Genomic DNA, 27,831 nt, shown 5'->3' with positions numbered 1-27,831 from the left:
TGGATATCAATCAAGCCAATCTATTCTCCTCAAACTCCACCCCGGAGGTCTTCTCAACATAGTATCCCGGATCCGGCTTGCGCTCCAAATGCACCTCTTGCTTCGTGAGCCGACGATCGACTTCCTGCACCTGCACCAATTCCTTGACTTTCATGATTTGACCCGCCACAGACGGCGACACGGGGTGGAAGACGGTGGCCATGCGCTTCTTCAGACCGAGGGCTTTCAGGACGTCGTTGGTGCGGCGTGGGAGACCGATTGCTGAGCGCATGAGCGTGACGCGGAAGTAGCTGCTCATTTTGGCGGGTTGGATTGGATTGGTGGTGGTTGTGGTGGGTGATAGTGAGGTTTCGGAGGAAGGTCAGGTGGCGGTCAATGGCCCCGGTTGGTCTGGAGGATGTGGAGTTGTTCTTGTGGTTGCGAATGCTGCTTGCTAGGATGCTTTTGCTGTTGATTCCGCAAATTTCCCGATGGCGGTAGCGTATCTGGGCGGGGAGTCACGTGGTTGATGTGTTCTGCCGGTTGGCGGGCGGGCGGGAAATGCGGGTGGCATTTACTACTATGCTTGCGGTGTTTAGCTTACCTACTTGCAACTGTATGTTTGGAACAATTGTCATTTTTGGAACATTGATTGGCTCGGTGAGCCACTGGTGAGAATTGATCCTTGTTTGGATGCTCTGAGGCTACGATGCTAATGGTTCTTTGTGGCATGCAGATATACCCCGGGGCGCTGCGCGTTTAGGAGGGGATAACTGCTGCTAGCTTATGGTCTAGCTGTTACTATACCTAATCACCATCGGTCGGTTGATTGGACTATACTTATTGGTGGTGTAATAATATCCAGCCGACTGCATATCTATTCTCGTGCGTTACGCACTCGTTGAACGAATATACCGTGAGCTTCGACAGGCGCATTCCGACTGCGACAGCTACAAATCATGGCACGAGACGACGACGGAACGGTGGCCATGCCCCGTCTAGAAGATATCCTCCGCCACCCTGAAGACCTCGATAAGATCATGGGCCTGAAAGCCGAATACTCGCGCAAGAAAGCGGCCGTGGATTCCCAGCTACGGGAAGGACTGCGCGACCAACTCGAGACCGTGCAGCGCAGCATCAACGCCCTCACGGAAGGCCAGCGACAGGTCTCCAAGACGAAAGACGAGCTTCAAGGCATTGACAAACTATGCGCGGAGTCGCAGACGAGCGTGGAGGATTTCTCGCAGATTGACAAGCTGGCCAAGGTGCAGAGGAATTTCGAGGCCACGTTAACGATGAAGAAAGGGCTGGAGGAGTTCAGTGAGAATCTTGCGGTGGTTGAGGACCTTCTGCGCGAGGACGATGACGATTTGGAGAACCAACCTAATCTGCTGCGCGCTCATATGCAGATTTCGAGGCTGCGCGATTTTAGGGACGAGGCTATGGATCAGATACGCAAGGCGCAGGATCCGAGTAGTGAGGAGACTCTGGCGGATTACTTCCAGGGATTGGATGGCGTAGTCGATTGGTTTGATGACCATCTTGGTACGGCGTGCATGAACTTGATCCCGCTGGTGCAGTCGGATAACCCTGGGATGGTGGTGCGGCTGGCGGTTGTGGTCATGAACGAGGAGAAGAATGATCAGACGGTGCGCGCGTTGCAGGAGGCTCAGAAGGATCACCAGGACCTGGCAGACCGGTTCAAGTCGATGAATGTGGGCCCTAAGACAGTGAGGGGATACAAGGAGAAGTTCCTGCAAGCTATCGAGTTCTACGCGCAGAACCAATTCGACGCAACCAAAGAGGACTTCCTGGCCCAGCCGGACAACCTGGACAAGAACTTCCGATGGTTCTTCAACGACCTCTACACCGTTCAGCAGGGCATGCAGCCGCTGATGCCGAAGAAATGGAAGATCTACAAGACCTACACAGAGATCTACCACCGGATGATGCACGACTTCTTCATCGGGCTGATCAACGACCCCGAACTACCAGCCGACAACCTTCTCGCTATCATTCACTGGACCGAGAAGTACTACAAGAAGATGAACAAGCTCGGCTGGAAACAAGCCGACCTCAAGCCCAACATCCTTGACGACCGCGAACCCGAACTCATCCGCCAATGGCAAAACATCATCATCCGCGCCGTGGAAGACTGGACCAACCGTATCACCGAAACCGACCGCAAGGGACTGGTCGAACGCATCCCGGACTCCCTCGATACCAACCCAGAAGGCTGCTTCCGAACCAAGACCCTGCCCGACATGTGGCGCATGCTGCACGAGCAAATCATGGCCTCGGGCGCCTCCTCCCGCACCGACGTCGTCGAAGGTATCATCGACGCCATGTTCCGCGTCCTCAAAGCCCGCCAAGTCGCCTGGCAAACCCTCATCGACGAAGAATGCGCCAAATACAAAGCCCCCGGCGGCGACCTTCTGGACGGCCTCCAACTCCTCCAAGACTGGCTCGTCGCCGTCGCCAACGACCAAATCGCCTGCATCGACGACAACGAAGAGACCGGCCAGCTGGGCTACCTCAGCCGCTTCAAACGCGACTTCGAAACCATCGTCGACCCGAGTTACATGGCCTCCCGAGCCATTCCGGAACTCGACGCCCTGCGCGACGGCTACGTCGATCTCAGCACCCACTGCCTCACCCAGTTCGTTGAACTCATCTTCGCCGTCGACTTCCGCACCACTATCCCCGACTTCTTCACCCAGAAATGGTACGGCGATTTCGCTGTCAAACGTATCACTTCAACCTTCGAAGACTATATGGCGGATTACTCCCCCGTCCTGCACCCCTCTCTTACGGATATCCTGGTCGAGGAACTCTCCGACGAGTTACTCGTCAAATACTTGTCTTCTGTGCGCAACAAGGGCGTCAAGTTCCGGCACAATACCGATCCGTACACGGATAAATTCAAGGATGATGTCCTTACAGTGTTTGCTTTCTTCCAGAATTATCCGGATTCGTTTGCCGGCACTATTAAGATGAAGTGGCGGTTGGTGGATTGGTTGGTTCGGCTGCTGGAGTCGGAGAAGGGCCCTGCTTTGGTCGCTGTGTATGAGAACTTTAAGACGGAGTATTGGGATTTGCAGCTCTCGTGGGTTGAGGCTGTGTTGAGGACGAGGGATGATTTTGAACGCAGTATGATTAGTGCTGTTAAGGCGAAGGCGGCGGAGTTGTCGGTTGAGAGGGGAATGGAGACGTTGATGAGTAAGGTGAGGTAGTTGAGGTTATTGTTTGGTGGTTGAGAGGATGTGTCTTTCAGCGTGGTGTTTGGCGTTTGTCTACTGTTGTTACCGTTACACCCTGGTTGTAGACTATGTATGTACATGTTGCTGCTGCTCTTTTAGCCACTCGATATTAAAGATTTCACAGACCGAACAGCAGACTCTTCTCCGCTACGACGCGATATTTCTCCCCTAGTCGTGCATTCATGCCCTCGTCCTTGCCATTAAGGTCCGGCACGAGCTTCTTGGCCCCCATTTCACAGATACATACCGACTCGATGGGGAAATCCCTCGCCCAGACGAAGGGTGTGCCTTTCCGTTTGGAAAGGCTACCCTCACCCTCTGACCCTGAGCCTTCATTATCAGGAACTGCGGCATTAGGAACAGCCTCAGTACTCTCGACACTCTCCCCAGGAGACGTATAATTGCGATACCTAGCAAGAATCTCTCTCGCATCAAAGGTATACTGCCTCTTCCTCTTATCGCCCTTGCCATCCCCTCCCCTACCACCTCTGCCTCCCCGACCACCATGACCACCACCTTTCCCCTTCGCATAGATAGTGTTCACAATTGTAGCATGCAGTAACAATGGCCGTACCTTGGGCTTAGATTCCACAGGCGCAGCTGCAGTTGCAGATGTCGGCGCAGGCACCATCATCCCACCCTCCCTTGCACTATCCTCAGCTAAATCCATCTGCCTCTGCTGCTCCTCACCACCTATATCCACCCCACCACTTCCTTCCCCTCCACCCTCCGCCGGCACGGGCGCCGGCGCTGGCTTATCCCCTACCAAAAATCCTTCCTCCAGAAACCTATCCCTCAACCTCACACAAAACGGATACAGGCGGTTCGTAGGATCCACCGGCGCGGCATGCAGAACCGTTGCTGCCTTGGCGCGGGGAATAGCGTGTAGGGATTCTAGGGAGATGAGGAAGGGAGATGCGGTTGCTTCTGGTGCTGCTGCTGCTGCTGATGATGCTGCTTCTGATTGTGGGGTTTCGCGAAGCATGGCTTCTAGGTCGAGAGAGTGCAGGAAGCGGATTGCTTGGGAGAGACGGTCGGGAGTGGGGAGGCTCATTACGCCGAGGGTGAGGTGGAGAGTGCCGACGGGGCGGTGGGCGGAGGGGGGGATGAGGGGTTGTGGTTGGTGTTGGTGGTGTTCATGATGGTGCTGGTGTTGATCTTGTGGAGGTTGGAAAGTTGGGACCGAGGCTTTAAAGGTTGCGAGGGAGGATTCGAGTTGTGGGAGGGAGGTGGCGTTGATGAGGGGGAGGCAGAGGAAGTGGGTGAGTGGAGGACGTTTTTCTTTCTTTGGATTTGGGTTTGGTCGTGGGTTGGACATGGTTTTATGGTGGTTGTGATGGTGGTGGTGGTAAAGTCGTGGGAAGCTGAGTGGCAGTTGGAGCTGATATCGGGGTTGGAATTGTAGTAGTATTGTATGGGATGAGATGCAGGGGCTGAAGGACCTGCTGAGGCGCATTGAGAGATTATATTCAGAGATATTTCCGAATGACTCACATTAAACAGTGAAGGTAAGTAGTAAGCAATGGAGGGAAGAAGTAAGAAGCAAGAAGGAAGATCGGCTGATGAAGCTGACAGACTAAAAGGTATAGCTCTCTCCACAGCCAATGACAGCCCGCTCTGCTCCGCACTCGATGATGTGATGCCATCACTTCTTCTCTTCTTGTTCTTCCTCTTTCTCTTCCTGTTTTCCCTTTCTTTTCCTTCACCACCACCACAACTTCAATTACACCAGCACCATGAATCCAACCATGTACTCCCGTCTCCCCCGAGCAATCCTCTCCCCCGCCGCTGCAACTGCCGCCCGTCCCTCCCTCCGCGTCGGTGCCCGCTTCGCAACAGCAACACCATTCCAGCAACCTCAACCTCAACCCCAGCTCCCCCGTCGATGCTTCCACGCCACCTCAGCACCCCGTAAAGGCATCTTCCCCGACTCTGCAGACCCTCCAGCTCCGCACCCTCAATCCAGCAATGTCGCCGGCGCAGCCACCCACGTCACCGAGCCTTCCCCGTTGACGGACGCGCAGTACCATGACCACGCGGAACACTACCTGAACGTGGTGCAGAATGAGATTGAGAAGGCCCAGGAGGAGGGTTCGGATATAGAGGCTGAGTATAGTGTTCGTTTTTATCCTTCCGTGATACTTCCGAGTGATGATGCCAAAGTGAAGAAATGAAACAATTCAACTGACATCGATGATGAAATGATCAAGGCCGGCGTCATGAACATCATCGTCCCCGGAGTAGGCACCTACGTGCTCAACAAGCAGCCCCCCAACAAGCAGATCTGGTTGAGCTCGCCGATTTCCGGTCCCAAGCGGTACGATTGGGTGGTGGAGGGTGATCAAATGCATGAGAAGCAGGAGTCGAGAGAATTTATCAACGGACAGTGGATTTACCTCCGGGATGGGTCGAATCTCACGGATTTGTTGAACCATGAGTTGACTCTGAGCTTGCCGAGGGATGTGTATAGTGAGGTTCTTGAGTAGGCTGCTGCTTCCTTTTGATCTCGGGAAGTGGATGACTTTTATGTCTACAGCTGGGTGGTTGAGGGATAGTGTAGGATATGGATTGATGTGTGTGTGTGAGTGCTAGTTATTTAGTGTTGTAGTACCTGGTAGTAGATAATACAGTTCGGCGCGGTACTAGTGTAGAGTACTTGTGCGCAGACAACATATCCAAGTGGAATATTCATTCATCCATTCATTTCCGTCATCGTTGACTCATTTGGCCTGCCCCATGTAGCGCATATACAGCTATCCTGCGTCATATGCACCCGTGTTATACTGGCGCGGCATCGGCTCTGCGCCTGCGCTCGCTTTCTAGCGCAGCAAGCTGTATATAGCATGTCGAGTATTTGCTGTCGCAGCAGCAGCTGTTGCTGCTGCTCAAACCATGACATCCACTGATACTATCATCAAGCGACGTCCTCAAGTCGACACACATTTCGCAGCGAATACTTCGTCGTTCGTCCGAGGTATCGTTGAAAGTACCCAAGCGCAACAATCATTTGTCCGCGAGCGAGCCAATCCAACCCAATCCAATTTCCAATCAATATCAGACCCAACCCAACCGGCAGATCAGATCGAATCCCATCATTTAAGCCTGAACAGCAACAGCCGCCGACCCATTCTTATCATCACTGTCCTTGGGAAGATCGGCCTGACATCACATAATCAGCACAACTAATCCCAATCATGTATAGGAAATCCCAACGAGACAAAGACGGGAAGGAGAAAGAGTATATTACCTGATCGAAAATCACCCGAATCATCAAACTACAACTGGGACAAACACCAATATCCTCGCCGTCACGGAGATCGTCGATGGCGATTTCGAATCGGTCGCCACAGGGACACGGGTAGTGGTAGATCTGGAGAACGGGGTCGAAGGTCATGTCTTCGATTTCGATCTCGTCGTAGATGGAGAGGGCTTCGTCGGCCATTTTTATTCTCGTTTTTATATAGTGGGAGGGGTTCTTTTGTTCGGGGAGAATAGAAAGTTGGGGTGACCTGGTTCCTGAGCACAAGAATAAAGTGGGCTACTATCGTTATCAGTGAGTGGATGGCAAAAGAAAAGTTTTGGCGGGAGGGGTCAGGTGATTGCGGGGTTGGTGATTGGTTCATTCTTTAGTATGGAATATATGGAATATGGAATAACTATGCTTATGATAATGATGATCTTATGTATTGGGTTCATGTTCATATCAGGGTATCTATCATAAATTAATACTATACATGCAATCGTTCAATCTCCATCCTCACATCCTCTACCTCCCGAATCAACGATCCATACTGTCGCGCAAGCTCCTTCATCGGTCCGCGCCCGGCTCCATCGATACTATCCTCGTAGCTCTTTAACTCATCCAACGCCATAGCACGTCTTTCCTCCAGCCGTTCCCTCGTTTCCCGAAGATGCTGGTAATACCTACGTAGCGCATCCACAACCTCTGGTGTATGTATCGTTGCGAGAATTTCGAGTTTCGTGACACTGCATTGATGAGATCACATTAGCCCCCCGTACACCCATCTCATCTCTCTCAGACAGATCGTATACATACTTAAGCTTCCCCTCTATCCCCTGAGCCACCGCAACCAAATGGTCCGCCTTCGCCTTCGCCGCCCGAGCCATCGCCCCATGTTTCGCCCGCTCCAGAAGCATCACCGTGCGCTCCAGCACTGCTGCCCGCGTCGCGAGCACCTCCGCCGCCGTCGCTGCCATCCGGGTCCGAGCTGCCGGAAGCTCCGTCAATTGTATCTGGCGCAGGGCGCGGATACGGTCCCCGAGCTGGGAGGCGAGTGAAACCTGCGCGATGGACCTGAGCATGGCCTGGCGATTGCGTGCGCGGGTTGTTCGGGGCGGTTCATTGGGTCTTGATGTAGATCCGGAGTCTGAGGAGTCCGATGATCCTGCATTGGCGATTGTGCGGATGTCGTTGAGCGTTTGGGAAAGGACGTTCGATAGAGGAGTGGCTAGGAGAGGGAGGTTGGAGTAGAATTCGTCGATGTCTGGTGCGAGGAGTAATTGCGCGTCTGTTGCTGCATCGCTGGGGTCGTCGTCAAGCTTGAGTAAGTCGGGGGAGGATTCGAGATAGAGGGTTATGATGGCGACGGGATCTCGGCACTTGGATGATTGGATATATTGTTAGTAAGGCTGCCTTCTCTGTAGAGTGGTAGGTGGTGGTTGCTAACGTCGTCGGGGAGCCCGCTGTCCGGGTCGAATGCCAGTCGTCGCAAAGCTTGCTTCTTAATCTGCTTTTTCGCGTCTCGTATCCGGCAGGCTTTCACTTCCTATATTGTAATCCAGGGTCAGAGGGCCATTCAGGAGTGGATATCATGAGCTAGAGTCACGATTGGGAGGTAGGACGTACTTCCACAACGGCTTGTCGAGCCGGTTGCGCATCCTGGGCGCGAGTGGAGCCATCGGGGTTCAGTAGAGTTGTCGTCAGGTGGGTATAAAGTCTCTTAAATTGAGGGTTATTTTCAAGAATGACCGGATCGCATGGCGGAATCATGGTTCATGGCAGGGGCTGCGCGTGAAGCTCTCGTGGCGCAGGTGGAAGTGCATCATTCATCAACAGGCGGCGAGCAACCAGGCGGCCACCGCCTCATCCCCGTGACCTGGCGATCTACAATCAATAAGATGTGGATAGAGCTTCGTCTACACTCTACAAGAACCATAATGGATATCATATCATAATACAATGCTGAATTTGCGCTTCCGTTTTCACATTTCTTTCGTAATCATACACGCACCTAGCCTTTCCAGCATGCTTCTCTCGCATCCGACCCCGATCACCGCTGCTGATGAACTCGACGTCCCTCAGCTCAACAGAGATCCAACGCAAACTCATCAAAGGGATCATCCGATTGCGCTGCTGGTCGTCAAACGTTCTCCAAATCTCCCCAAATCGTACCATATGTACAAGTGCGCGGCTCACTGCCGGTCGCACTGTCCTCCAACATGGAAAATAGAGAAAAGAAAAAAGTAAGGAAAAGGAAATGAAAACACGATCGCTAGGAACAGAAGTAGAGTGACGGAAAATAAAACAAAGCTCATTAGTGGGTAGAAGAAAAGACCATGGCGTAACACGCGGTGGGAATTAACTACTGAAGTCATGAGGCACAGGCCCAGCAAACAGAAGAACAACATGGCTTGCCAGAGGCAGCGATCATTTACTCCTCCTCGCTCTCCTCCGAGTCATCTTCAGAGTCGTCGCTGCTCTCGTTGGCTTCGACGGAGGGCATAGGGTCTGGAGAACGGCCACCGCCACCACCCTGGAACCGAGACAGGTTGCTTTCGAGCATGTTAATCTGAGCTTCTTGCTCGTACTTGCTCATGGGCTTATTCTTCTTCGGCTTCGGGGCGGCTGCGTTCGCCGCGGCCGCAGAGGCAGGGTCTTCCTCTACCACATGCGGCGCGTTCTTCTTGACGAACCGAAGTAGCATAAGGAGAACATCGTTAGGAAGCTCATCAATGTCGAGCTCGATCTCAGCCTCTTGGGTACCCTGCAGAACTTGTTAGGCCTTGCATCGAGAGTAAGATCACATTAAGCAAACAACTTACCTTGAGGGCCGGGACATTAGTCTGGATGATTTTGAGAGCCTCCTGCATCTTCTTATCAGGAAGGCTACTAATCCCGTTGGAAATAATCTGCTTCTCATGGTAGGTGACCCAGTGCTGCTTCTCCGGTTTGGCTGAAACCTTGGTGGTGCTCTTCTTGCTCTCCTTCTTAGCGAGCCCCATAGTGCTAGGCTTCTTGCTCTCCTTCTTCCCCGGCTTGGTCTTTCCGAGCTTTTTGCTTCCAGGGGGGGTCTTCTTCTTCTTCGTAATAGCTTCGATCTGGCGGGTCATCTCTTCCATCTGCTTCTGCAGCAGGCTGAGCTTCTCGGCATCGTAGTCGCTTTCTTCGGCGTCCTCCTCGCTCTCTTCTTCGGACGACTCGGCGCTGTGATGCTCGACATGCGGTTCATGCTGCTCCAGATACCGTGTCTTCTGGGCCCATTTCTTGTTAAATTCTTCCTCCAGCCGCTGGCCCGCCATGTAGGTCGGGTCACCTGGAATGTTGAATTTGAAACAGTTCTTCAAGATGAGGCGCATATCAAGTTCAAACTCCTTGGCATTCTCATACTGGCCGGCCCTCAATTTGCTTTGCACAGTAGAGAAATCCATGGGCTTCTTGATAATGCTGTGATACGTAGGGATGTTGAGCGCAACAGGGTCAACGGGATGGTAGAAAGGCATCGCGTAGGTGTAGTGCTTGGGCTTGTGCAGCTCATCCAGCACCTCCTGGCAGAATCTCAGCTCCCACTGATATTTCTTCTTCTTCGGTTTCGTGGAGTACGGGAGATCGCGTTTAGGGGGGTGGATGGAACGCTTAGGACGCCCATCGGCATTAGCAGAATCACGGCGGATCAAAGGAAGGCCTTCCGGGCCCAGGGCAAAGGTTGTCGCCTGGGGAGAAGCGCCGGTGGCGCGTGCTGTGCTAGGACTTGGGGCGGGTCGGTGATCTCGACGGATTGCTGTCGAGGGCTTAGCAACAGACTTCTTCGGCTTCTTCTCCTCCACTTCATCGGCTCGAGGTAAATTGGCCATCTGCTTATCGAACGTGATCTTGAGCTTCTGCCCCTCTTGAGCGACAAGGTGGTCGGGACCGTTGAATGTCAACGCATTCTGAACCATGAGGTTGAAATCATCAATAACGGCCTGTGCAGTCCGATACACGTTGTTTTTCAACTTTTTCTCAATGGTTCCAAGGTCCATAGGCCGTTTGATGAACTGCGGGTAGTGGGGGACATTCAGCTTGATGGGATCCACAGGCTCTCTGTAGAAGCGGGAATCGTGCATCCGCTTCAGGCTCTGGATGGACTTGGACAGGAACTTGTGCTGAACCTTGGTCATGGTTGTTTCTCCATTTGTAGCCCGTTCCGAGCGCGACTCGGTAGGTGTAGGCAAATCGGGAACCTTGAAGTCGGCGGACGCCGCCGCACCTTCACCTCCGATCTTGGTACGCTTGGCGGCGGGCTCATCGCTGGGATCGCGTTCGCGCTCCCTCGAAATCTTTGTCGGGGAGGCCGGAACATCGGGCGCGTCACGCATCTCCTGATCCACGTTCTGCAGTGGCGGCACCGACGGAGCCGTACTGGCAGCCTCTGTCTGCATTGTGCTCTCTGGCTTCGCATTCGAAGGATGGTGAGGCAATTCGGTTTTCACAGCGGCAGTATCTTGTGATGGCTGGGCAGTGCTCTCCACTTTAGCGTCGGACGGCGCATCAGTTGATGGCTTTGATGCATCCTGAAGCGCCTGTGTGTCTTTGGACTTGGCGCCACTCGCACCTTCGCCACTAGCCTGTGCAGCCGCAGACGTCTTTTCACTAGCGGTTTCCTTCTCCCCAGTCGCAGCGGAATCCACATTTGAAGGTTTGGCTTCTTCGGACGCGACGGCTGGTTGTGCGGAAGTATCTGCGGTCGGCAAGGATGGACTCTTAGGCGGGGATGCGGTCGCGGCTACGCCGTTTGTGTTGGAGGTAGACTCGGCAGTCGTTCCGTTTGCCGTGGCGGACTTGGTCTCCTCTATCGGCTTCTCTGCACCATTGACGGGCGCGTCCGATTTAGCGTTGACTACAGCATCTTGGACTCTGTGAAGACATTAGCAAACAGATGGCGTATACACAAAACGCTCAAAGCGGAGCATACCCTGTGCGACCGGTATCAGCAGGCGAAACTCCATTGGGCGACGGCGGCAATTGAGGCTTCTCCTCTTTGATCGCAGAGGGAGCCTCGGGAGGCGGCGTCGCCATTTGAGGTCGCTGAATTTTCGATTATGTCCTCCGACGGGACCGGGGGTACAAAAGAATCTAACAGGCAGCGATTCTGGTCGCAGGAGCTGGTCACTGGAATCGGAAAGTTTAGGGAGCGGCAGTAACACAAATCAACTGAATAGGTACTCTCTGCGCTAACACAGACTAATGTATGGATTTTCGGTAATCGGCGAGCGACAACAGCTGATTAGATGACAGAAGACACACAAGGGCAGACGGGTGTCTTGCGCAGGCCACAGATGGTATGCGACGCCACGGAAGTTGCAAGAGATACAAGAAAGGATGGAAGATTAGCGCGGGCCGGAGGGGGGTGGAGAATGCGACAGGAAGGAGGAATATTTATATTGCCAAGAGGGCGGCGGGCGGAAGATAGCCTGCAGTCACGTGGTGCGGCAAGTACCGGTGACTAAGCGGGAGGCAAATAAAAAGTCGCCAGACCGAAGAGGGAAAAAGACGGAATTCAATGAAAGAAAGGGACTAGGGGGAAAGCAGCAGGTGAGAGAAGACGAGATAAGGAGAATGTCAGTTGGAGCTCAAATGCTCGTCAATCCACAATCTGCACGTGCCAAGCCGCGATGGCTGCCTGAGGCCAGAAACCAGGTGTTGGTGCCTGGAGTAAGAGCTGAAAGGGATTGGGGGGGAAGAAGCGATGAGGAAGATACAGTGAAGTAAAGTCCGTGTTGTCGGCAACGCGATGGAGTCGTTGCTAATAATATTAGAAGAAAAAAAGGGGAAAGGGGCGGGCCAAAAAATAAAATTGGAACCCAAATAAGCAGCTGCAGTAGCTGTGGCTGGGATCGAGCAAGCGCGCGACGCGAATGACGCGTGAATAGCGTGTTATGAAGGAAGGAGAGATGGAGCGCAGTCCAGGGGCAGCCGAGGACACAAAGGGCGGTCGGAGGGGGCGTGAATGGCAGGGTAAAAGGAAAGCGTGACCGGCGCGCAGCAGCTCTCAGCTCAGCTCCAGAAACAGAGACTGAGAAAGTCGGAGGGGGTGCTAGAATCCTTAAGTACGAACGGTCGCGTTGCGCCCGTCCGTCCTCTGCCGCTAACTCCATCGGCCACGCTAGTCCCAATTATTCTAGTTCAAGCCATTCCGCAGCCGCTGATTGGTCCAGGGATGACGCGTTCTACGAGATACGAGTTGTTATTGGCTGTAACCAACCCTGGACGGTGGACCCAGGTTCCGGGTACCAGAAGTTCCCTTTGTCGGAAACATCGAAAACAACAAGAGAGGTGTGAGCAAAAAAAAAAAAAAAAAGTCTTCAGGTGGTGGTGAAGACAACAACATGAGCTGAAAATGCAACCAGGCATTCCACAACCTTCCAAACCTTGGAGGAATAACGATCGGCACAGAGCCCCCATCATCCCATTTCATCGACAAGATGCATCGTGATGATACTGGAAGTGAGTCAGGTCAGATATGACATACCCAAAAATCTGTCAGGCATTCAAGCGGTATAAGAAGTGCATCATGGATTCGGGGTGAAGCCTGTTGAGCTGGACGCCGAGCCAGGCTGTGGAGGTCACCAGACCTGATGAAACCCCAGGGTTAGGCCCTGAACCCTCCCTTGCATCGGATCCGGACTAGGTTGGGTGTACCTGCTGATGTAACCAACCACTCCGGGCCAGAGCTCCGATTCCGACTCCGAGTGACAACACCATTTCGCGAGCTGGCCCGCATACCAGTGAAAGGTATCACGTATAAGAGCTGTAAGAGTGGCGGCTGCTGTGGCTGCGGCATTTCCAACTGGCGTTTGATGAGTTACCTTGCTCACAATATTGCTGGGTTGACTGGATGACTCGTCTAGGCAGCCGTAGAGTAACGGTGGCGCCTGCTGCCACTCCTTGTTCTGTTGGTCGCAATCAGAGACTACCCCAAGTGTGCTCCATCATCTCGGATATGTCTTGCCTCAGCCAGAGCCCCTAACTTTTTGTGGATCAAGACGTGGATACCTGCATAGGTAGCAGGATATGTCCGGATGAAGTGTGAGTCATTCTTCGTATAATTATTAACAAGATCAAGTGCACCCAACATGCCACCCCCTCTGTGAGGGATAAGCTAGATGGAACCATGGAAAGGAATCATCAAAGAATGAAATTATAGTTGCGAGCAATCATGTGAAAGAGAAATTGTGGTGAAAATCCTTGACAAACCTATTGTCACCACCCAACGAAACTGGATGTGGAGCGAAGGATGAGTGGTGAAATCAGGAGAAATATTGCAGCAGTGGTTAGTTGATTGTAGAAGACGCGGGGTCAACCATTCTGAATGTTGCCCAGTGGGCGTCTGTGAATCTCGTGGTGATCAGAGCCATTGTAGCAAGTGGACCTGAAGCACTCTGCAAGGAACATTGATTCATGTGAAGTATGAGGTAAATGTGAGCAGGTCAGGACAAGTCAGTCAGTCAATCAGTCAGACAGACAGATAGGTGAAGAGAACTGTTGCATTGGAAGACTAGAAGAGGGCGCTGTTCGATCGACGTCGAAGGAAGAGGAGAGAGTTCTGTGCACTTTGAGGGGGAGAGAACCGCTGTCTGCTTAGTTATTATGTGCTGCAACCCGCGCGGAGGATTAGATAAGACGCCCGGAGCGGAACTAAGGTTCACAGGCGACTAGACCGCAACGGGCCAAGCGCATCTCTACAGAACTTTTTTTTCCTCCTCCAGCATCAACGGCCCAGCGACGCCGACGGTTTGCAGCTCAACTGGCTTTCAGCACAAGAGGTTCTGTTCCTTATCCGCAGCGGGTCTAGGAATTCTTGTACCTTTGGGTGTCTGCTTTGCGACACATTCTTTTGCATCTGCTCCCATCCGCCTATACAGCTAGCCAGTTCAAAATGGGCAAGAAAGCGTCTCGCCCGCCCGCGACGAAAACTTCCTCCGCTGCGTCGCCCGCGGCATCCGGCCTCACATATACCGGGAATAAGTCATCGATACTGAAGGCTTCGTTTGCCCCGTCGGAATACCAATTGGCGCTTTTTGCATCGGTCATCCAGGGTCTCGATGCTCAGCATCTCCGCATCCACGATACGAATACCGGACGGTTACAATGCGAGCATGTCTTGGGTCCTAAGGAGACCGTCACTTCCCTAGACTGGGGTTACTACTCCAGCACAAAGAAGGAGCGCGATCAGCAGTCTAAGAAGAAGAGAAAGAGACCTTCCGACGTCAATGGCAACGGGTTCGACCAGGGAGACGTAGTGGTTGCCATTGGTACCAGCGCCTCCGAAATCCGCATGTACTCGCCTGTGGAGGACAAGATCGTCGGAACGCTTGCAAACGGACACGAGAAAGGTATCAGAGACTTCAAGTTCACCTCCGGCCGACCTGGACAGGAGGGTTGGAGTATCGGCGGTGATAATAAGCTTGTGCAGTGGGATCTGTTCACCGGGAAGACGACCAGGTAGCTCTTTCCCCAGCAACTTCGGTACAGCCCGGCATCACACCTAACCGTTATCTAGGACAATTCATATTCCCAGCACATCGGCCCTCAGCACACTTGCGCGCCCGCTTCCCTCGAACCCACCTGTTATCTGCGCCTCTCAGACCCCGTACGTCGTTAGCGTAGAAAAAGATGAAGCCCCAGTCACTTTCGATGCGATGCGGAACCCGATCAAGAACATCATCCCTTCTTCTACGGATTCTGCCGCTGCCGGACTGTTCCTCGCTGCTGATGGCGACCGTTACATTACTGTTTTCGATGTCGAGAAAAGAAAGCTTGCCCTGAACCTCGTGGCCGAGAATGGTGTATCATCAGTGTCTCTGTACACTGGTGCGGAACGGAAGGGTATTACTCTGCCGGCAGAGAAGCAGGTCATCGCCGCGGTCACCGAGGATGGCACCATCGAACTCTTCACTCGGCCCTTCGTGCTGCCGAACGATCAGTCCAATGCAAAGGGCGCCGCTAGCCTCAAGGCCAGATCGAAGCAGGCCATTCGGAGAGCTGATTCTCAAATCAAGGTGACTGTGTCCGCAACGTCCAATGCCCTGGTTTCCATGGTGGCCGCTTCGTTCGAAGGTCCGGATTTGGTTGTTGCTTGGGCCGAGGGCGGCGTTGTTCCAGTTTTCGAGCGGATCAAGTGGCTCAACGAAGAGACGGACGACTTGCTTTTCACAGGCACCAAGCAGATTGTCAAGTCCAAGTCGGGTTCGGTTCTGGGATCGGTTACGACGAACGGAGCGAGAGCCGCTAACGAGAACCAAGTCGACGAGTCCAAGGCAGTTGTGGAACAGGGAAATGTTATTGAAGACGATATTGAGATGCAAGATTCCAAGGATGCTGCTTCCGTGGCTGGCAGCGACGAGGAGTCGGACGACGAGGAGGCGGAACCCAAGCAAAAGAACGAATCCAAGCAGTTGCAGAAGAAGACTGACGCGGACAGCGATGTCGAGATGGGCAATGCACAGGAATCCGGCTCGGAGGAAGATGAGGAAGATGAGACAGGCGAGCCTTCTTTCGGGGAGCTCATGCGCGCCAACCAGGAGGTTGACGTGGAGGCTGAGCTTGAGGACGACGTTCATATGGGATCGCTTGTTCCAGGCAAGCCCAGCGCAGCCGTGCAGCAGATTCCCACGGGCGTGTCCCTTTCCACCGTACTCACCCAGTCCCTTAAAACCAACGACAACGCCATGCTTGAGTCCTGCTTCCACACTGGCGAACTTTCCATCATCCGCTCCACCATCCAGCGTCTCGATTCCTCTCTTGCAGCGACCCTACTTCAGAAACTCGCAGAACGCCTCTCCACTCGGCCGGGTCGCTATGGTCACCTACTCGTGTGGGTGCAATGGACCTGTGTCGCCCACGGTGGAGCTCTCGCCGGCAAGCCCGAGCTTCTGAAGCGGATGTCCACCCTCTTCAAGGTCATGGAGCAGCGCTCCTCCAGCCTTCCTTCTCTGCTCCTGCTCAAGGGCAAGCTGGACATGCTGGACGCACAGCTTGGCCTGCGCCGGTCGATCCGTGGCGGTGAAGAGGCCATGGAGAGCGAGGATGAAGAGAACATCATCTACGTGGAGGGCCAAGAAGAGGACGAGGACGAGGACAGCGACGTTGACGCCAAGAACATGACCACCCCACGGAAGTCCATACGCGACCAGGCCTTCGACGAAGAGGAGTCTATGATGAACGGTGTCCAGACTGGCGACGAGTCCGAGGACGAGGAAGACGACGGTAGCGAAGAAGAAGAGGAAGAGGACGAGAACATCCTCGACGTGGAGGCGGAGGAGTCCGCCGGATCCTCCGACGCCGAGGAGTCCCTAGAGGAAGATGAGGACGAGGACGACGAGGATGCAGAGAGTGCCGGATCGATGGTAGATTTCATTGCGGACACGGAAGACGAGGAGTCGGAGGACGAACAAGCACTGTCGACCTCGAAGCCGCCACCGTCCAAGAAGGCCCGACTGAGCGGCGGAGGTCGAGGAAAGGGGAAGAACAAGGGCAGAAAATAAATGCAATCGTCGATTGATTGATTGACTGATGAGAACCCGAACCCTTCGACCTCCCCTGTAGATCTTATACCCTGTTCATCAGCACTGTGTGTCCCCGGATGATGGTCTTGATTTATACTACTATTTCTTTTTACCACAACCACTACTACTACTATCCTCCCACTAAAAGTCAGAGAACGGACAAGGAACAAGGCCAAGGATTTTCATATTTTGTTTTACGTTTGTTGGTTATATCTATCTATCATCTTCTTGTTTCATTATAACATGCATCATTGCTAGACTTTGGAAGGGGAGGGCTAAGGAGCGGAGTACTATGAATATATATTATGATTCATTTGATTCCAAGATATAGTAGTAGTATTTGCACTACCAGTAGTAAACAATACATAACCCCTATTGAACATACAACTCCCTCATAGCAAGCCTGAGAGTGTGTACTAAGGATGGTAATACAAAGATCGTTGACAGTCTAGTACAATTTACCTACAGTTGTGTACTTATATATATAGTTACCGAGAGTTACCCATAATAATAATAACATAGTGACTACTACTATACTATACAACCACCACCAACCCACTCCCAAACAGTAATTCATACCATGATAACCATACTATCTAACATCTTATTTAGTAAACAACCGAAAAACTACTAACTATTATCTACAACAATTCCTCCTCCCCACAAGCCCCCCCATGCAAAACCCTATGCCCGGGAATCTCCTTCAACGCGACCTCCAACACCACGGTGCTCTCCTCCGTCGGATAAGTAGTAGAATGCCCCAAAGCACTAACCTCCGCCGTATCCAGCGCCAGAATCGCCCCGTTCTTACCCCCGACTATCCACGCCTCGTCCGTCGAGTTCGGTAATGTGATGTGCGCGACGCCGGAGAGGAAGATGACCCATCTGTTATTATCATTATCATTATTATTATTGTATTAGAAAATATATACTTTGTGTATACATTTATGTATTTATATTTGATTCCTAGAAGAAAAAAGAGGAAAGAGGGTAATCATGGTTGGTAAAAAAAGGGGGGTTATTCGTACTGAATTGTGGGAGCATTATGGAGGCCGCCATTATATTCACCGGGGATGAGGAGGTTAGTTGCGTTGCTGGTGACGGGGCCGAGATTGAGCATGGCGGTGCCGGAGACGCCGGCTTGGGCGGAGGTGGAGTAGCCCGGGTCGAGGGCCCAGCATTCGAGGACGGATTGGTTGTTGTGCGCGGTGAGGGTGGTGATGTTGAGGGTGTTGGGGAAGGTGGTCGTAGTACTACTGGTGGTGGTGGGGTTGGGTGATGCTGCGAGGGCGGTGGTGGATGCAGCCAGGAAGGTGGTTAGGAGGGTGTGGAGGAGAGGCATAGTGGATGGGCTATGATTTATGATTTATTGGATGGTATATGATGTTGATGGGGTAATTATTGGGTTTATATGCAGGCGTACTGTGCAAGGTAAGTATTAGGAGAGGGAGGAATGGTTGGTATGCTGGGAAGGGAGCAGGGCAGGTGGACATTCATTTATTGTTCAATAACTTTCTGCAGCCCTCTAACTGAGAGTTCCAGAAGTGGGAACTTCTTCAGCATCGAGCACGATATGGCGATCGAAGCTTGAGTCAAGTAAGAGGCGCTATTAGATATGCACAACCCCCGAATCAAGCATGATCTGCGCACCGGTCCGGTTTTCTAGCTTTCTTTCGACCAGCGACGGTCTATTGTTGAAATCTAACAATGCAACTAAGTATCTAGGTACACCTGGCTTTCGTGTAATAGTAATAGTCGAGTCCTTCGAAGTCTCAACCTAATTAATATCGATAATGATATGTGCGCGCTGCAATGCATATTAACGGATGATTTCGTCCCCAATGATCTCCAGCCCTTCGAGCCCTTCGAGAATGCCACTGCCTCCCAGAGGTCCGGCCACAACTGCCGCGCCTCGTTTAGGTCCGCTCCATACTTCATGGAATTTGACACTCTGGTCGCTGGAAGCCACAATGATGCAGCCTTCCTGCACCGTGCGCGAACACCAGAGACCCCCCTCTCTGGCGCGAGGTCGTACAACTTCCCGAACGGTGCTCCGTCGGCCGGGCTCGCTCCGACTCTGCTCAGCTAGTCGGTCGTGCATCACCATCGATGTGGGAGAACGGCTTTCTTGATCCGGTCTGTGGTCTTCGCAGTCGCGAGGACGGCCGGGATAACTCACAGCGCAGAGTGCACGCCCACAGTCAATCATGTCGCTTTCAGGGCTGTCCCAACTACTCCCATGCGGCCCCCAAGGAATCGCGGCGATCTGCTCACAGCTCGGCCAGGCGAATACTGCGATGCGGAACGGATGCTCAGGCTGTGCGAATCCGAATGTGGCAACAATTTCCCGTCGGGTACGACTCCAAATCAAGCTGGTCACCTGGGCATACACATTGATCGTGGCCAGACAGGCGCCCGTCGGGGCGTGGTAGAAATGAATGGCTCGGTCGTTTGACCCGCCTCCGGTAGCCAAAAGAGACGGCTGCCAAGGGGCAAATGCAATAGCCTTGACCGCGGCGCCATGGACCAGCCGATGTCTTTGACGGTTGGACGGGACCAGGACGGTTCGATCACCACCGGAGATCAATGACCCAGTATGATTGAGGAGAGAAGAATACAGTGGCTTCGCGCTGGAAAAAGCCCAGGGCGGAAGTAGGTGACTAATAAGACTGCGCCTTCGAAAAAGCCGTTTGCTAGCACTCGCAGCAAAGCAAGTAAACGTGCCTGTACACTCTGTGCCTTCCGATTGACGCGACTGATGTGGTGTGTGATCCTGGGACGAAGGCTTGTGCTCCCGTGGAGGAAGAATATCATGGAGGTCGAAGAGCAAGCAGCAGTTGTCATTCCCTCCCGTTGCAAGATAGGACCCTTCAGGGGACCAAGTAATGCCGCAGATTTGCTGCGTATGGGCCGTAATCTTGGCGAGTAAAGTCATGGATCCATTGAAGTCGTATTCATCCCATTCTTCATTATCAGGCCATTCCACAGAGTAGTACCAGATATTCCCAAGATCGTCACCTACAGCGAGGTCCTCAACATCGACCTCAAGGTGGCGAAGTCTCTCTGATAACCTCCGGGATTTTGTTGGCCGGAATGCCAGACAAGTTATAGAATCTGGATGGCTTATCTCGAAACGGACATCAGAATCGAATGTACTCCAAAGAGATAACATACCCGACTGTCTCCCAACGGCCAGAATGCTTTTTCCACCGTTCTCCGAGGAGAACGCAAGTGATGTCACGTAGTTTGAGGGGTGTTGGTCACTGAGTGGCGGATGCTGCACACCCAGATGCTCAGACCATAGATAGACTCGATGGCCAAGGCCGACAGCAAGTATGCCGGACGTGGATGAGTATGCTAATGTCGAACAATAGAAATCGTCTCGGAGGAGGGGAGCATCCAGGATGCGAAAAGGGCGGTTCGGGACCACCCTCTCACCCTCCTTTGGTACAACCATCCCTATAAGTCAAATCCAACAGTTAGTTGACATATGCTGTAAGCCAAGTTCACGGTAGAGGCATGAAGGGTTAGTGCCGCTAGTCGGTAGCCTTACTGATTAGATGATGGAATATGTGGCAAAGATATGGTATCATAGATCTTCTGGGTTGAAAAACAAAGGATCTCTCCACCTCTTTCATAACAAAGTACCACAATCGCTGTTGCCCACAGTCATATTCTATAACCCCAAAGGAGTCACTTACACTGGTATTTCTCTGCCCGTCTCCAAGCATTATCCTTCCAAACAAACGGAGAATATTTCTCGAAGTCTGGTGATGACGGGCTTGGTAAAGACTCAAGCAAATGCCAAAGCTTGCAGGTTTTAAGAAGCCTCCTTGCTGGGTCAATATCCAAGGCAAGAGCCACTCTGGACTTATGTTTCTCACGCTCCTCTGTCGACGCAACATGGGGCAGGAATTTGGCAGCAAACATCGGGGCAGTCGTTCCACTGGCAAATTGCCCACCCGAACCATTAGGAGTCGCCATGGACCGTCGACCTAGTGCAGCTGATGTTCCTCCCACGTTCCAAACAGCCCCATTGCTGACTTGTCGGGAAAAGTCCCTTGAACCATGGGCGAAATCGCTGCTCGGAACGGCCGGGTCGATGACGAGATGAGGGCCATAATGAGTACTGCATATACGATCAGATGGTATTCTTGGTGCGCTAATAGATCTTCCAGAACGTGTTGGCAGGAAAGGATCCTCTTTTGGTAAACGTTGTCGTAGAAGCCTCTCCTCCGAAGAAAGTTCTCGGGTACACTTCCCTACCCGGAAGGGTGTCGACGGGGTAATGTTATTCTCTCGTCTGGGAATGAACCTATCCGGCAGTACCGGACCTTTCCGGTCAATACCAAGCGTTTCAAGAGCGATAGTCTTCCTGATCCTATTGTGGCTTTTTCTGACTGGCCCTGGGAACTTGAGGCTCTGGTGTTTCTTCGTCGAAGTGTGAGTTACATCACTGCGAGATTCAAAACTTCTAGCTACCCTGCGCGGAGACTGGGAGCGCTCTTCAATAGACTTGCCCTTGCCCTTTGGCTCCCCTGCTGAAAGAGTGTTTAAGTTAAGTTTAGAATGAGTGATTGGCGCTAGTTGCGGTGGAGTGTGAGCATTAAGATATGTGGATGCCACAGCGTTGCGTTTCCGACCCGTTGAATCGAAGGGTCGAGGCTCTGGAAAAGCATCCTTCTCACCTGCTAAGATAGAGCTTCTCCTTGAGTGGGTCGTAGAGTGATTCATTGCTTTACTGGCACTCCGGACCCAGTCACAAATCGGTATCTCGTTGCTCAAATGTCCTTAATGTATGCCAGGATAAATGTGGGTGTGTTGTGGAAAGAAAGAATGAATGAATGAGGAGACTTTATCGAAGGGCTGCCATGCTGTACAAGTATAGCGATAGCCAATTGCATGACAGATGGATCACTAGAAAACAGATAACATGGGAATGTGTGATGGACAACCTCGAGAAGACTTGGAGAAGTATACAGGGCACGTGACTGGCTCTGGATCGGGAAGGTGGCAGCGGCTTCCCCATTCAGGCAACCGCATCGACTCCTTCAAGTATTCTTATCGATAAAGTGCGGCCTCCTCTCCTGACTTTGCCAGTTCCGCTCACTGTACATTGTCCACTGTCCTCCTCGTTACGCGCGCAATCTTAGAGAAGAAGCATTTTTCGGCATGGCAGCCGTAATGACACCTTTCCCTTAGGCACCACACACACCCTTCGCTAACCGCCGGGCAGCATGGGATTCCCCGCTACTCGCTCCAAGGCGAGCAGACCGAAGAAGGTCGGCAGAAAGAACTTCAGAAAATCGAGAAATATCGCCAGCTTGATCAATCGGTCCGCGAGAAGGTAGACCACATGCAAGAAACAAGCTATCGCCAGCGCTAGCTGATGGTGATTAACTAGATCGCGGAACAACAATATACGCCAGAGACTCTAGAGAAAATAGCCGAACTACTGACCAGCAACCCGGAGTACTATACCGTTTGGAATTATCGGCGCCAGGTGTTGCGCAATGAATTCTCACGAGCAGCTTCAGCTGGCTCAAACGAAGCAGCTGCTGAGCAGATTGCGACACTAATCAAGAATGACCTACTATTCACGGTTCCCCTCCTGCGTAGCTTTCCCAAATGCTACTGGATATGGAACTACCGTACTTGGCTGTTGGATGAAGCCAAGCGTCTGCTTCCAGTACCTGCTGCGCAAAAATTCTGGCAGGAAGAACTGGGACTGGTAGGGAAGATGCTTACCCTAGACAGCAGAAACTTCCACGGCTGGGGTTACAGACGCTTTGTCGTAGAGACGCTGCGAGAGCTCAAATCGGAGGAGCAGGAAGGGCAACAGATGACGCAGACAGAGTACGAATATGCAAAGAAGATGATTGGCGCTAACCTCTCCAACTTCTCGGCCTGGCATTATCGCACGAAACTCATTCAGCGCATGTTGAACGAGAAATCCGCTAGCGACGTGGAGCGAAAAGCGATGCTTGACAATGGTACGTCATCCCCTTTGTCATCTGCGTGGCCTGGAGACAGCGTACGAGTATGTGTGTTGACATATCATACTGGAAGAATTGGACTTGATCCATCGTGCCCTGTGTGACCCGTATGACCAGTCATTATGGTTCTATCATCAAAACCTAATGTGCGTCTTTGATCCATCCGTGGCGGACCAGACGCTGGCACCGCACTTGAGTGATGCCGAACGCCTCGATTACCTGCGACAGGAAATCGACGAGATTCAAGAGATGTTGGATGGAGCTGAGGATTGCAAGTATATTTACCAAGCATTGATCGATTGTACGATGTTGGCCTGGAAGGTGGAGGGAAATGCGCCCAGTGGAGAGACGAAAAAGAAGGTCCAGCATTGGCTGTCGGAATTGAAGAAGCTGGACCCGCTGCGACTCCAACGGTGGCTGGATTTGGAACACTCCCTCAGCCGCTGAGCCAGTCACCACCCCTTACCGATGCGATATGTATAGTAATCTATAGACGCCATCTGCGGGGGGAATAATTTTTTGCTTTGTTTAATGGAAGATTTTCCGATCTTCAACTTACTTTTCCTTGCTTTTTTCTCCCCCCTCTTGTGCGATGATCGGTGGTGGACATGGGACGGACAGGAAGATGATGGGCAGCAGCTGCAGCACTTGCTCCATAGTGGGACCAACCACCGCGATGGATTTTTGTTGGTGAGTTTCAGAATAACAAGTGTCCACGGGAATGCTGGCCTCCGCGGGCGGGAGAATCGCAATAATGCAGCCCCGGAGGCATTTAGTGGTTCACCTGGCAGGAACCCGCGCATCGCCTGTCGATAAATCCCGACCACAGAATTATTGTGAGTACAGACGTAGTGTAGAAGTAACCTGTCGAACCGCCGGCCAGCCCGCCTTTACTCTCTCCTAACCGAGCATGGCTGTGGAGATGTTTTCTTTGCATAAGGAACAGCCTCTCCTCTCTCTCTCTCTCTCCTTTCCCCCCCCCCCCCCCCCCTTCCCCCCAGCACTAGCACCAACACTGCTTGCTTGATACGTCCTTATTGCCGGCTGGCTAAGGGACTAAGTCGTATGTAGTCAGACTAGTGGTTGACTTAAGAAGCGCCTGCCAGTGGGATGTTTATTTAGTATCATTAGTAGTAGTTTAAGGGGGAAGGCAGCATCCGAATCACGGGGTCCAGAGAGTCTCGCCAAGCCCCATCTTCTTTGCCAGGGGATCTCCCGTGGACTACTTTACTTACTTTCATTCTTCCTCAGCAACGGTGATTTGACATTGTTCTTCTCTGCTTGACCTTCTTGTTCTGCCGACGGGAGCAAAAGAAGGAGGGAATCTTCATTGTCCACTCTCCATCCCTCCTGGATCCATTGCGGGCATCTTTCCCCCTGCCAGTCCCGTGGTACAAGTCCGGAATTCCACCCGCTGGTTCTGGGTCCATTCCATCCCATCATCCCATCTTATCCAACCTCTCCCCCTTCCCTCTCAATTTACAATTCGGCTACAGCCTGTGGCTTCCGCTCAACACACCCAGTTTTCTTCGTCATCCTCTGTCCTTATCATGGAATAATCGCTGTTTGGACTTCATCAAACACATCGAACTTCGTATCTGCCGCCTCGCTCGTGTTGATCGAAATTGGATTGAAGAAACCAGCTGGTTTCACCTAGTGGACACCCTCCCAGGTGGTCGGGTTCCAATATGTCTTCTAGGAACAGCGCAGAGTACGAGGGTGTAAGCTATTCTCACCAAAACCTGGCGATCACGAAGAAAGACTCATAATCTTATTCGCACCAGGATTCCTTTGACGATGCGCCCGAAGCCCCGAACTTGCACGGCAATCTGAACGTTTCCATTCCCCAAAGCTCCTCCACACGGTCTTTGACAGACAGCCCCCCGAGCGGATCGAATGTTGCTACGCCTCAATTGACGGAAGCTCCCCTGCTACCAACGACTTCTCACGAAGACCATGAAACGGCCGAGGATACAGATGATGCTAGCGTGGGGAAACAATCAGAAGGGGAGGATACTCCTCGCAAACAGAAACCGCAAAAATCTCCTCTCTTGACTGCGCACAGGCTATCAACAACGTCTCTCGACGACGTGAACCTTGCCGGTAGCAACAAAGACGATGAATCGACTGAAAACCAGCCGTTGAGCCAGGAGCTCAACTCCGGTACCCCTCCTCCGTTATCATCTAGAGATTCCACATCGTCCCACAGTTCGCGCCTGCAGGGATCATCCAATGCTTCTGCCGCGAAGAACCAAGCTCCTGTTGCTCCACCCCCTCCGCCAACTCGATCGTTTACCAGCCCCTTTGCATGGCTTTCTCGAAGTTCGTCGGGCGGAAAGGACGCCAAGTCGCCTCCGGCACAACCACGTCGGAATACGGCTGCATCCATATCAACTATCGCGAGCAATCCGGAAATGGGTCGTCACCACGATGGGGAGGATGTGGATGGTCTAGGCCATAGAAAGCCGAGGCGCAGCAGCCTCAAGGACCAGTTTAAACAGCTCAGGTTGCGAGAGGAAGGACTCGTGTCCGAGAATGACGAGGCCAGCGTTGCGTCGGGACGTGCAAGTTTTACTGCCGGAAGTCCTCCGCCCAGCATACCGGAAGAAGGGGAGAATGGTATTGCGGCCGCCCCTCGGGCGACGTCGCCGCCTAATGGGGCATCAACGGTCAACCCTAAGCTTGCCCCCGGAACTGTTGCGGGTTTTTCGACCTCCGCGACCGACGCGTCTGCGCCGGTAGACTGGGAGCTCTGGCAGCAACTGGTCAACAATGGTGCGCAAGCGTTGAAGGGGGCAAATTCGGATGAACTGAATGCTGCTATCAAACGGGGAATTCCACAAACTATTCGTGGAGTGATTTGGCAGGTTCTGGCCGACAGCAGAAATCCAGAGCTTGAAGAAGTATACCGGGAGCTCGTTGCCCGTGGCACAGACAAGGAGAAGCAGAGCAGCCCCAATGGTACCATCAACGGAGAGAAGGACTCAACCGCTTCTTCATCCCGCTCGTCCGTCCGATCGGAGCGTTCTGCGTCGGTGGCCCACTCCGTCAATGGCTCAAGTCCTTCCCAGGAATTGGATGCTGAGAAGCTGTCCAAAGAGCAGGCCGCAAACGAAACGGCTCGAAAAAAGAAGGCCAAAGAGGAAGCGGCCGCACTTTTGAAGCTAGAGAAGACTATTCGTCGTGACCTTGGTGCTCGCACGAGCTACTCACGCTACTTCGTGTCGCAAGGAAACCAGGAGGGATTGTTTGGGCTCTGTAAGGCATACGCCTTGTACGATGAGGCCGTGGGATATGCCCAGGGAATGAACTTCATTGTGATGCCATTGCTATTCAACGTGAGCAGCCGCTACCTGTCTACTACAACATGAAGAACATGATTGCTGATGCTAATATCTCACTAGATGGACGAGGCTGAAGCATTCACGCTCCTTGTGAAGCTCATGAATCAGTACGGACTGCGGGAGCTGTTCATCCATGACATGCCAGGTCTCCACCGCAGCTTATATCTGTTCGAACGCCTGCTGGAGGACGTGGAGCCGGCTCTCTATTGTCACCTCCGGCGGCGGGGCGTACCCCCTCAGTTGTATGCCACACAATGGTTCCTGACCCTTTTCGCCTACCGATTCCCTCTCCAGCTGGTTCTTCGCGTCTACGATCTCATCTTCGAAGAAGGTCTTGAGAATACCATCTTGAAGTTTGCCCTGGCTATCATGCGCCGGAATGCAGACACGCTGTTGGGCATGAAAGACATGGCACCGTTAACAACCTTTTTGAAGGAGCGCCTCTTCGACGTTTACATTGATAAGCAGCCCTCGGCATCATCTATCTTGGAGTCTGGTTTCTTTGGAAGCTCTGGGGCTGCGGACAAGGAAGTCTACCGCGCCGACATCATGGTCCAGGACGCTTGCGCCATCCCTCTCGAGCCTGAGACGATCCGCGCGTACACGGCGGAATGGGAGGAGATGGTACGGACCGAGAAGGAGCGTGAGCAGGAGCTAGACAACCTTCGGCACACCGTTGCAACTCAGAGTGCACGGATCCGTCTACTGGAGGAGCAGGCCGAAGCATCGGACAAGGAGCACGTGCAGCTCGCGTCCGAACTGGTGCATCTCAAGGTGGAGAATGAAGAATTGACGGACATGAACGATGCGATGAAGATGCAGGTCACCGAGCTGAAGAACGTTGTGGATAAACAACCGGCCGAAGTCGAGGAGAAGCTGCGGACTGAGATGGACCGCATCATGAAGCGCAATATGGAAGTCCAGAACGAGAACCGGTCGATGGTCGAACAGATGGCTGAGATGGAGAAGGAGCTGGTCGAGGCTAAGATGAAATGGGCTGAGGTAAGTCGCCATTGATACGCGATTGAGTGATTGACATCTAACTAAATTGCACCAGATTCACGACGAACACGAAAACCTGAAACAGAAATGGAGCGATCTTCGCAAGGCTCTCAACTGAGCCGTGGGATGTAGATATATTCTAACCTGACTTTAGCGGGTGTTGCCTGGCTTCGCTGCTTTGCTTTTCTTCGCCCAGTTCCCAGCCATGATTAACTGCATCTCTGTTAGTATCTGTACATTTAAGCGGTTGGCACGAGTGGGAGAAAGCCTTGTTGGGTAATTACATGTTCAAGTTCAAGGCAACCATGGGCGAATGACTATCTTTGTTAATTGTATCAATGTTGTTCTCTCTTATGTTATCGGCAGCAGCAACACCAACATGGCACTCATGACACATACCGAACTGGTCCCTTTCCCCCTTGTGACATGATGATATTATTGTTTTATGTGCCGAACAGACTTAAA

At 52.6% G+C, this 27,831-nt stretch overlaps 12 protein-coding genes across 12 annotated transcripts; 6 read left to right on the top strand and 6 right to left on the bottom strand.

Moving 5' to 3' along the window:
- Nucleotides 1–10: 10 nt before the first annotated feature.
- Nucleotides 11–298, bottom strand: An04g06190 (mitochondrial 54S ribosomal protein uL30m; the record flags this gene model as incomplete). Its single annotated transcript, XM_001401945.3, has 1 exon — nucleotides 11–298. One exon carries the CDS (start codon nucleotides 296–298, stop codon nucleotides 11–13), a length of 288 nt encoding a protein of 95 aa, XP_001401982.1.
- A 640-nt stretch (nucleotides 299–938) lies between these two features.
- An04g06180 (uncharacterized protein) lies at nucleotides 939–3,212 on the top strand (the record flags this gene model as incomplete). The annotated part of the gene is made up of 1 exon (XM_001401944.1): nucleotides 939–3,212. One exon carries the CDS (start codon nucleotides 939–941, stop codon nucleotides 3,210–3,212), a length of 2,274 nt encoding a protein of 757 aa, XP_001401981.1.
- Nucleotides 3,213–3,357: 145 nt separating this feature from the next.
- An04g06170 (uncharacterized protein) lies at nucleotides 3,358–4,557 on the bottom strand (the record flags this gene model as incomplete). The annotated part of the gene is made up of 2 exons (XM_059747572.1): nucleotides 3,358–3,924; nucleotides 4,006–4,557. The coding sequence occupies 2 exons, from the start codon at nucleotides 4,555–4,557 to the stop codon at nucleotides 3,358–3,360; spliced, it is 1,119 nt and encodes a 372-aa protein (XP_059600627.1).
- Nucleotides 4,558–4,987: 430 nt separating this feature from the next.
- On the top strand, nucleotides 4,988–5,725 carry An04g06160 (uncharacterized protein; the record flags this gene model as incomplete). Its single annotated transcript, XM_001401942.3, has 2 exons — nucleotides 4,988–5,356; nucleotides 5,450–5,725. 2 exons carry the CDS (start codon nucleotides 4,988–4,990, stop codon nucleotides 5,723–5,725), a joined length of 645 nt encoding a protein of 214 aa, XP_001401979.3.
- Nucleotides 5,726–6,335: 610 nt separating this feature from the next.
- Nucleotides 6,336–8,250, bottom strand: An04g06150 (uncharacterized protein; the record flags this gene model as incomplete). The annotated part of the gene is made up of 6 exons (XM_001401941.3): nucleotides 6,336–6,398; nucleotides 6,487–6,777; nucleotides 7,001–7,226; nucleotides 7,297–7,859; nucleotides 7,928–8,026; nucleotides 8,107–8,250. 6 exons carry the CDS (start codon nucleotides 8,248–8,250, stop codon nucleotides 6,336–6,338), a joined length of 1,386 nt encoding a protein of 461 aa, XP_001401978.3.
- Nucleotides 8,251–8,911: 661 nt separating this feature from the next.
- An04g06140 (uncharacterized protein) lies at nucleotides 8,912–11,535 on the bottom strand (the record flags this gene model as incomplete). The annotated part of the gene is made up of 5 exons (XM_059747571.1): nucleotides 8,912–9,244; nucleotides 9,303–10,162; nucleotides 10,253–10,268; nucleotides 10,305–11,373; nucleotides 11,432–11,535. The coding sequence occupies 5 exons, from the start codon at nucleotides 11,533–11,535 to the stop codon at nucleotides 8,912–8,914; spliced, it is 2,382 nt and encodes a 793-aa protein (XP_059600626.1).
- Nucleotides 11,536–11,747: 212 nt separating this feature from the next.
- An04g06130 (uncharacterized protein) lies at nucleotides 11,748–13,095 on the top strand (the record flags this gene model as incomplete). The annotated part of the gene is made up of 5 exons (XM_059747570.1): nucleotides 11,748–11,798; nucleotides 11,911–12,224; nucleotides 12,402–12,792; nucleotides 12,867–12,972; nucleotides 13,022–13,095. The coding sequence occupies 5 exons, from the start codon at nucleotides 11,748–11,750 to the stop codon at nucleotides 13,093–13,095; spliced, it is 936 nt and encodes a 311-aa protein (XP_059600625.1).
- Nucleotides 13,096–14,395: 1,300 nt separating this feature from the next.
- On the top strand, nucleotides 14,396–17,003 carry An04g06120 (uncharacterized protein; the record flags this gene model as incomplete). The annotated part of the gene is made up of 2 exons (XM_001401938.3): nucleotides 14,396–14,961; nucleotides 15,020–17,003. 2 exons carry the CDS (start codon nucleotides 14,396–14,398, stop codon nucleotides 17,001–17,003), a joined length of 2,550 nt encoding a protein of 849 aa, XP_001401975.1.
- Nucleotides 17,004–17,299: 296 nt separating this feature from the next.
- On the bottom strand, nucleotides 17,300–18,366 carry An04g06110 (hypothetical protein; the record flags this gene model as incomplete). The annotated part of the gene is made up of 5 exons (XM_001401937.3): nucleotides 17,300–17,314; nucleotides 17,410–17,440; nucleotides 17,604–17,620; nucleotides 17,798–17,909; nucleotides 18,053–18,366. The coding sequence occupies 5 exons, from the start codon at nucleotides 18,364–18,366 to the stop codon at nucleotides 17,300–17,302; spliced, it is 489 nt and encodes a 162-aa protein (XP_001401974.3).
- Nucleotides 18,367–18,843: 477 nt separating this feature from the next.
- An04g06100 (uncharacterized protein) lies at nucleotides 18,844–21,758 on the bottom strand (the record flags this gene model as incomplete). The annotated part of the gene is made up of 3 exons (XM_059747568.1): nucleotides 18,844–19,561; nucleotides 19,781–20,483; nucleotides 20,726–21,758. 3 exons carry the CDS (start codon nucleotides 21,756–21,758, stop codon nucleotides 18,844–18,846), a joined length of 2,454 nt encoding a protein of 817 aa, XP_059600624.1.
- A 503-nt stretch (nucleotides 21,759–22,261) lies between these two features.
- On the top strand, nucleotides 22,262–23,467 carry An04g06090 (uncharacterized protein; the record flags this gene model as incomplete). The annotated part of the gene is given in 3 exon segments (XM_059747567.1): nucleotides 22,262–22,306; nucleotides 22,429–23,118; nucleotides 23,138–23,467. The coding sequence occupies 3 exon segments, from the start codon at nucleotides 22,262–22,264 to the stop codon at nucleotides 23,465–23,467; spliced, it is 1,065 nt and encodes a 354-aa protein (XP_059600623.1).
- Nucleotides 23,468–24,708: 1,241 nt separating this feature from the next.
- On the top strand, nucleotides 24,709–27,484 carry An04g06080 (uncharacterized protein; the record flags this gene model as incomplete). Its single annotated transcript, XM_059747566.1, has 6 exons — nucleotides 24,709–24,741; nucleotides 24,805–25,981; nucleotides 26,189–26,358; nucleotides 26,425–26,860; nucleotides 26,897–27,366; nucleotides 27,422–27,484. 6 exons carry the CDS (start codon nucleotides 24,709–24,711, stop codon nucleotides 27,482–27,484), a joined length of 2,349 nt encoding a protein of 782 aa, XP_059600622.1.
- Nucleotides 27,485–27,831: the final 347 nt, after the last annotated feature.

Source organism: Aspergillus niger, assembly GCF_000002855.4.
Source record: "Aspergillus niger supercontig An04".
Lineage (NCBI taxonomy): Eukaryota > Fungi > Ascomycota > Eurotiomycetes > Eurotiales > Aspergillaceae > Aspergillus > Aspergillus niger.
This window is presented reverse-complemented; position numbering and strand designations above follow the sequence as displayed.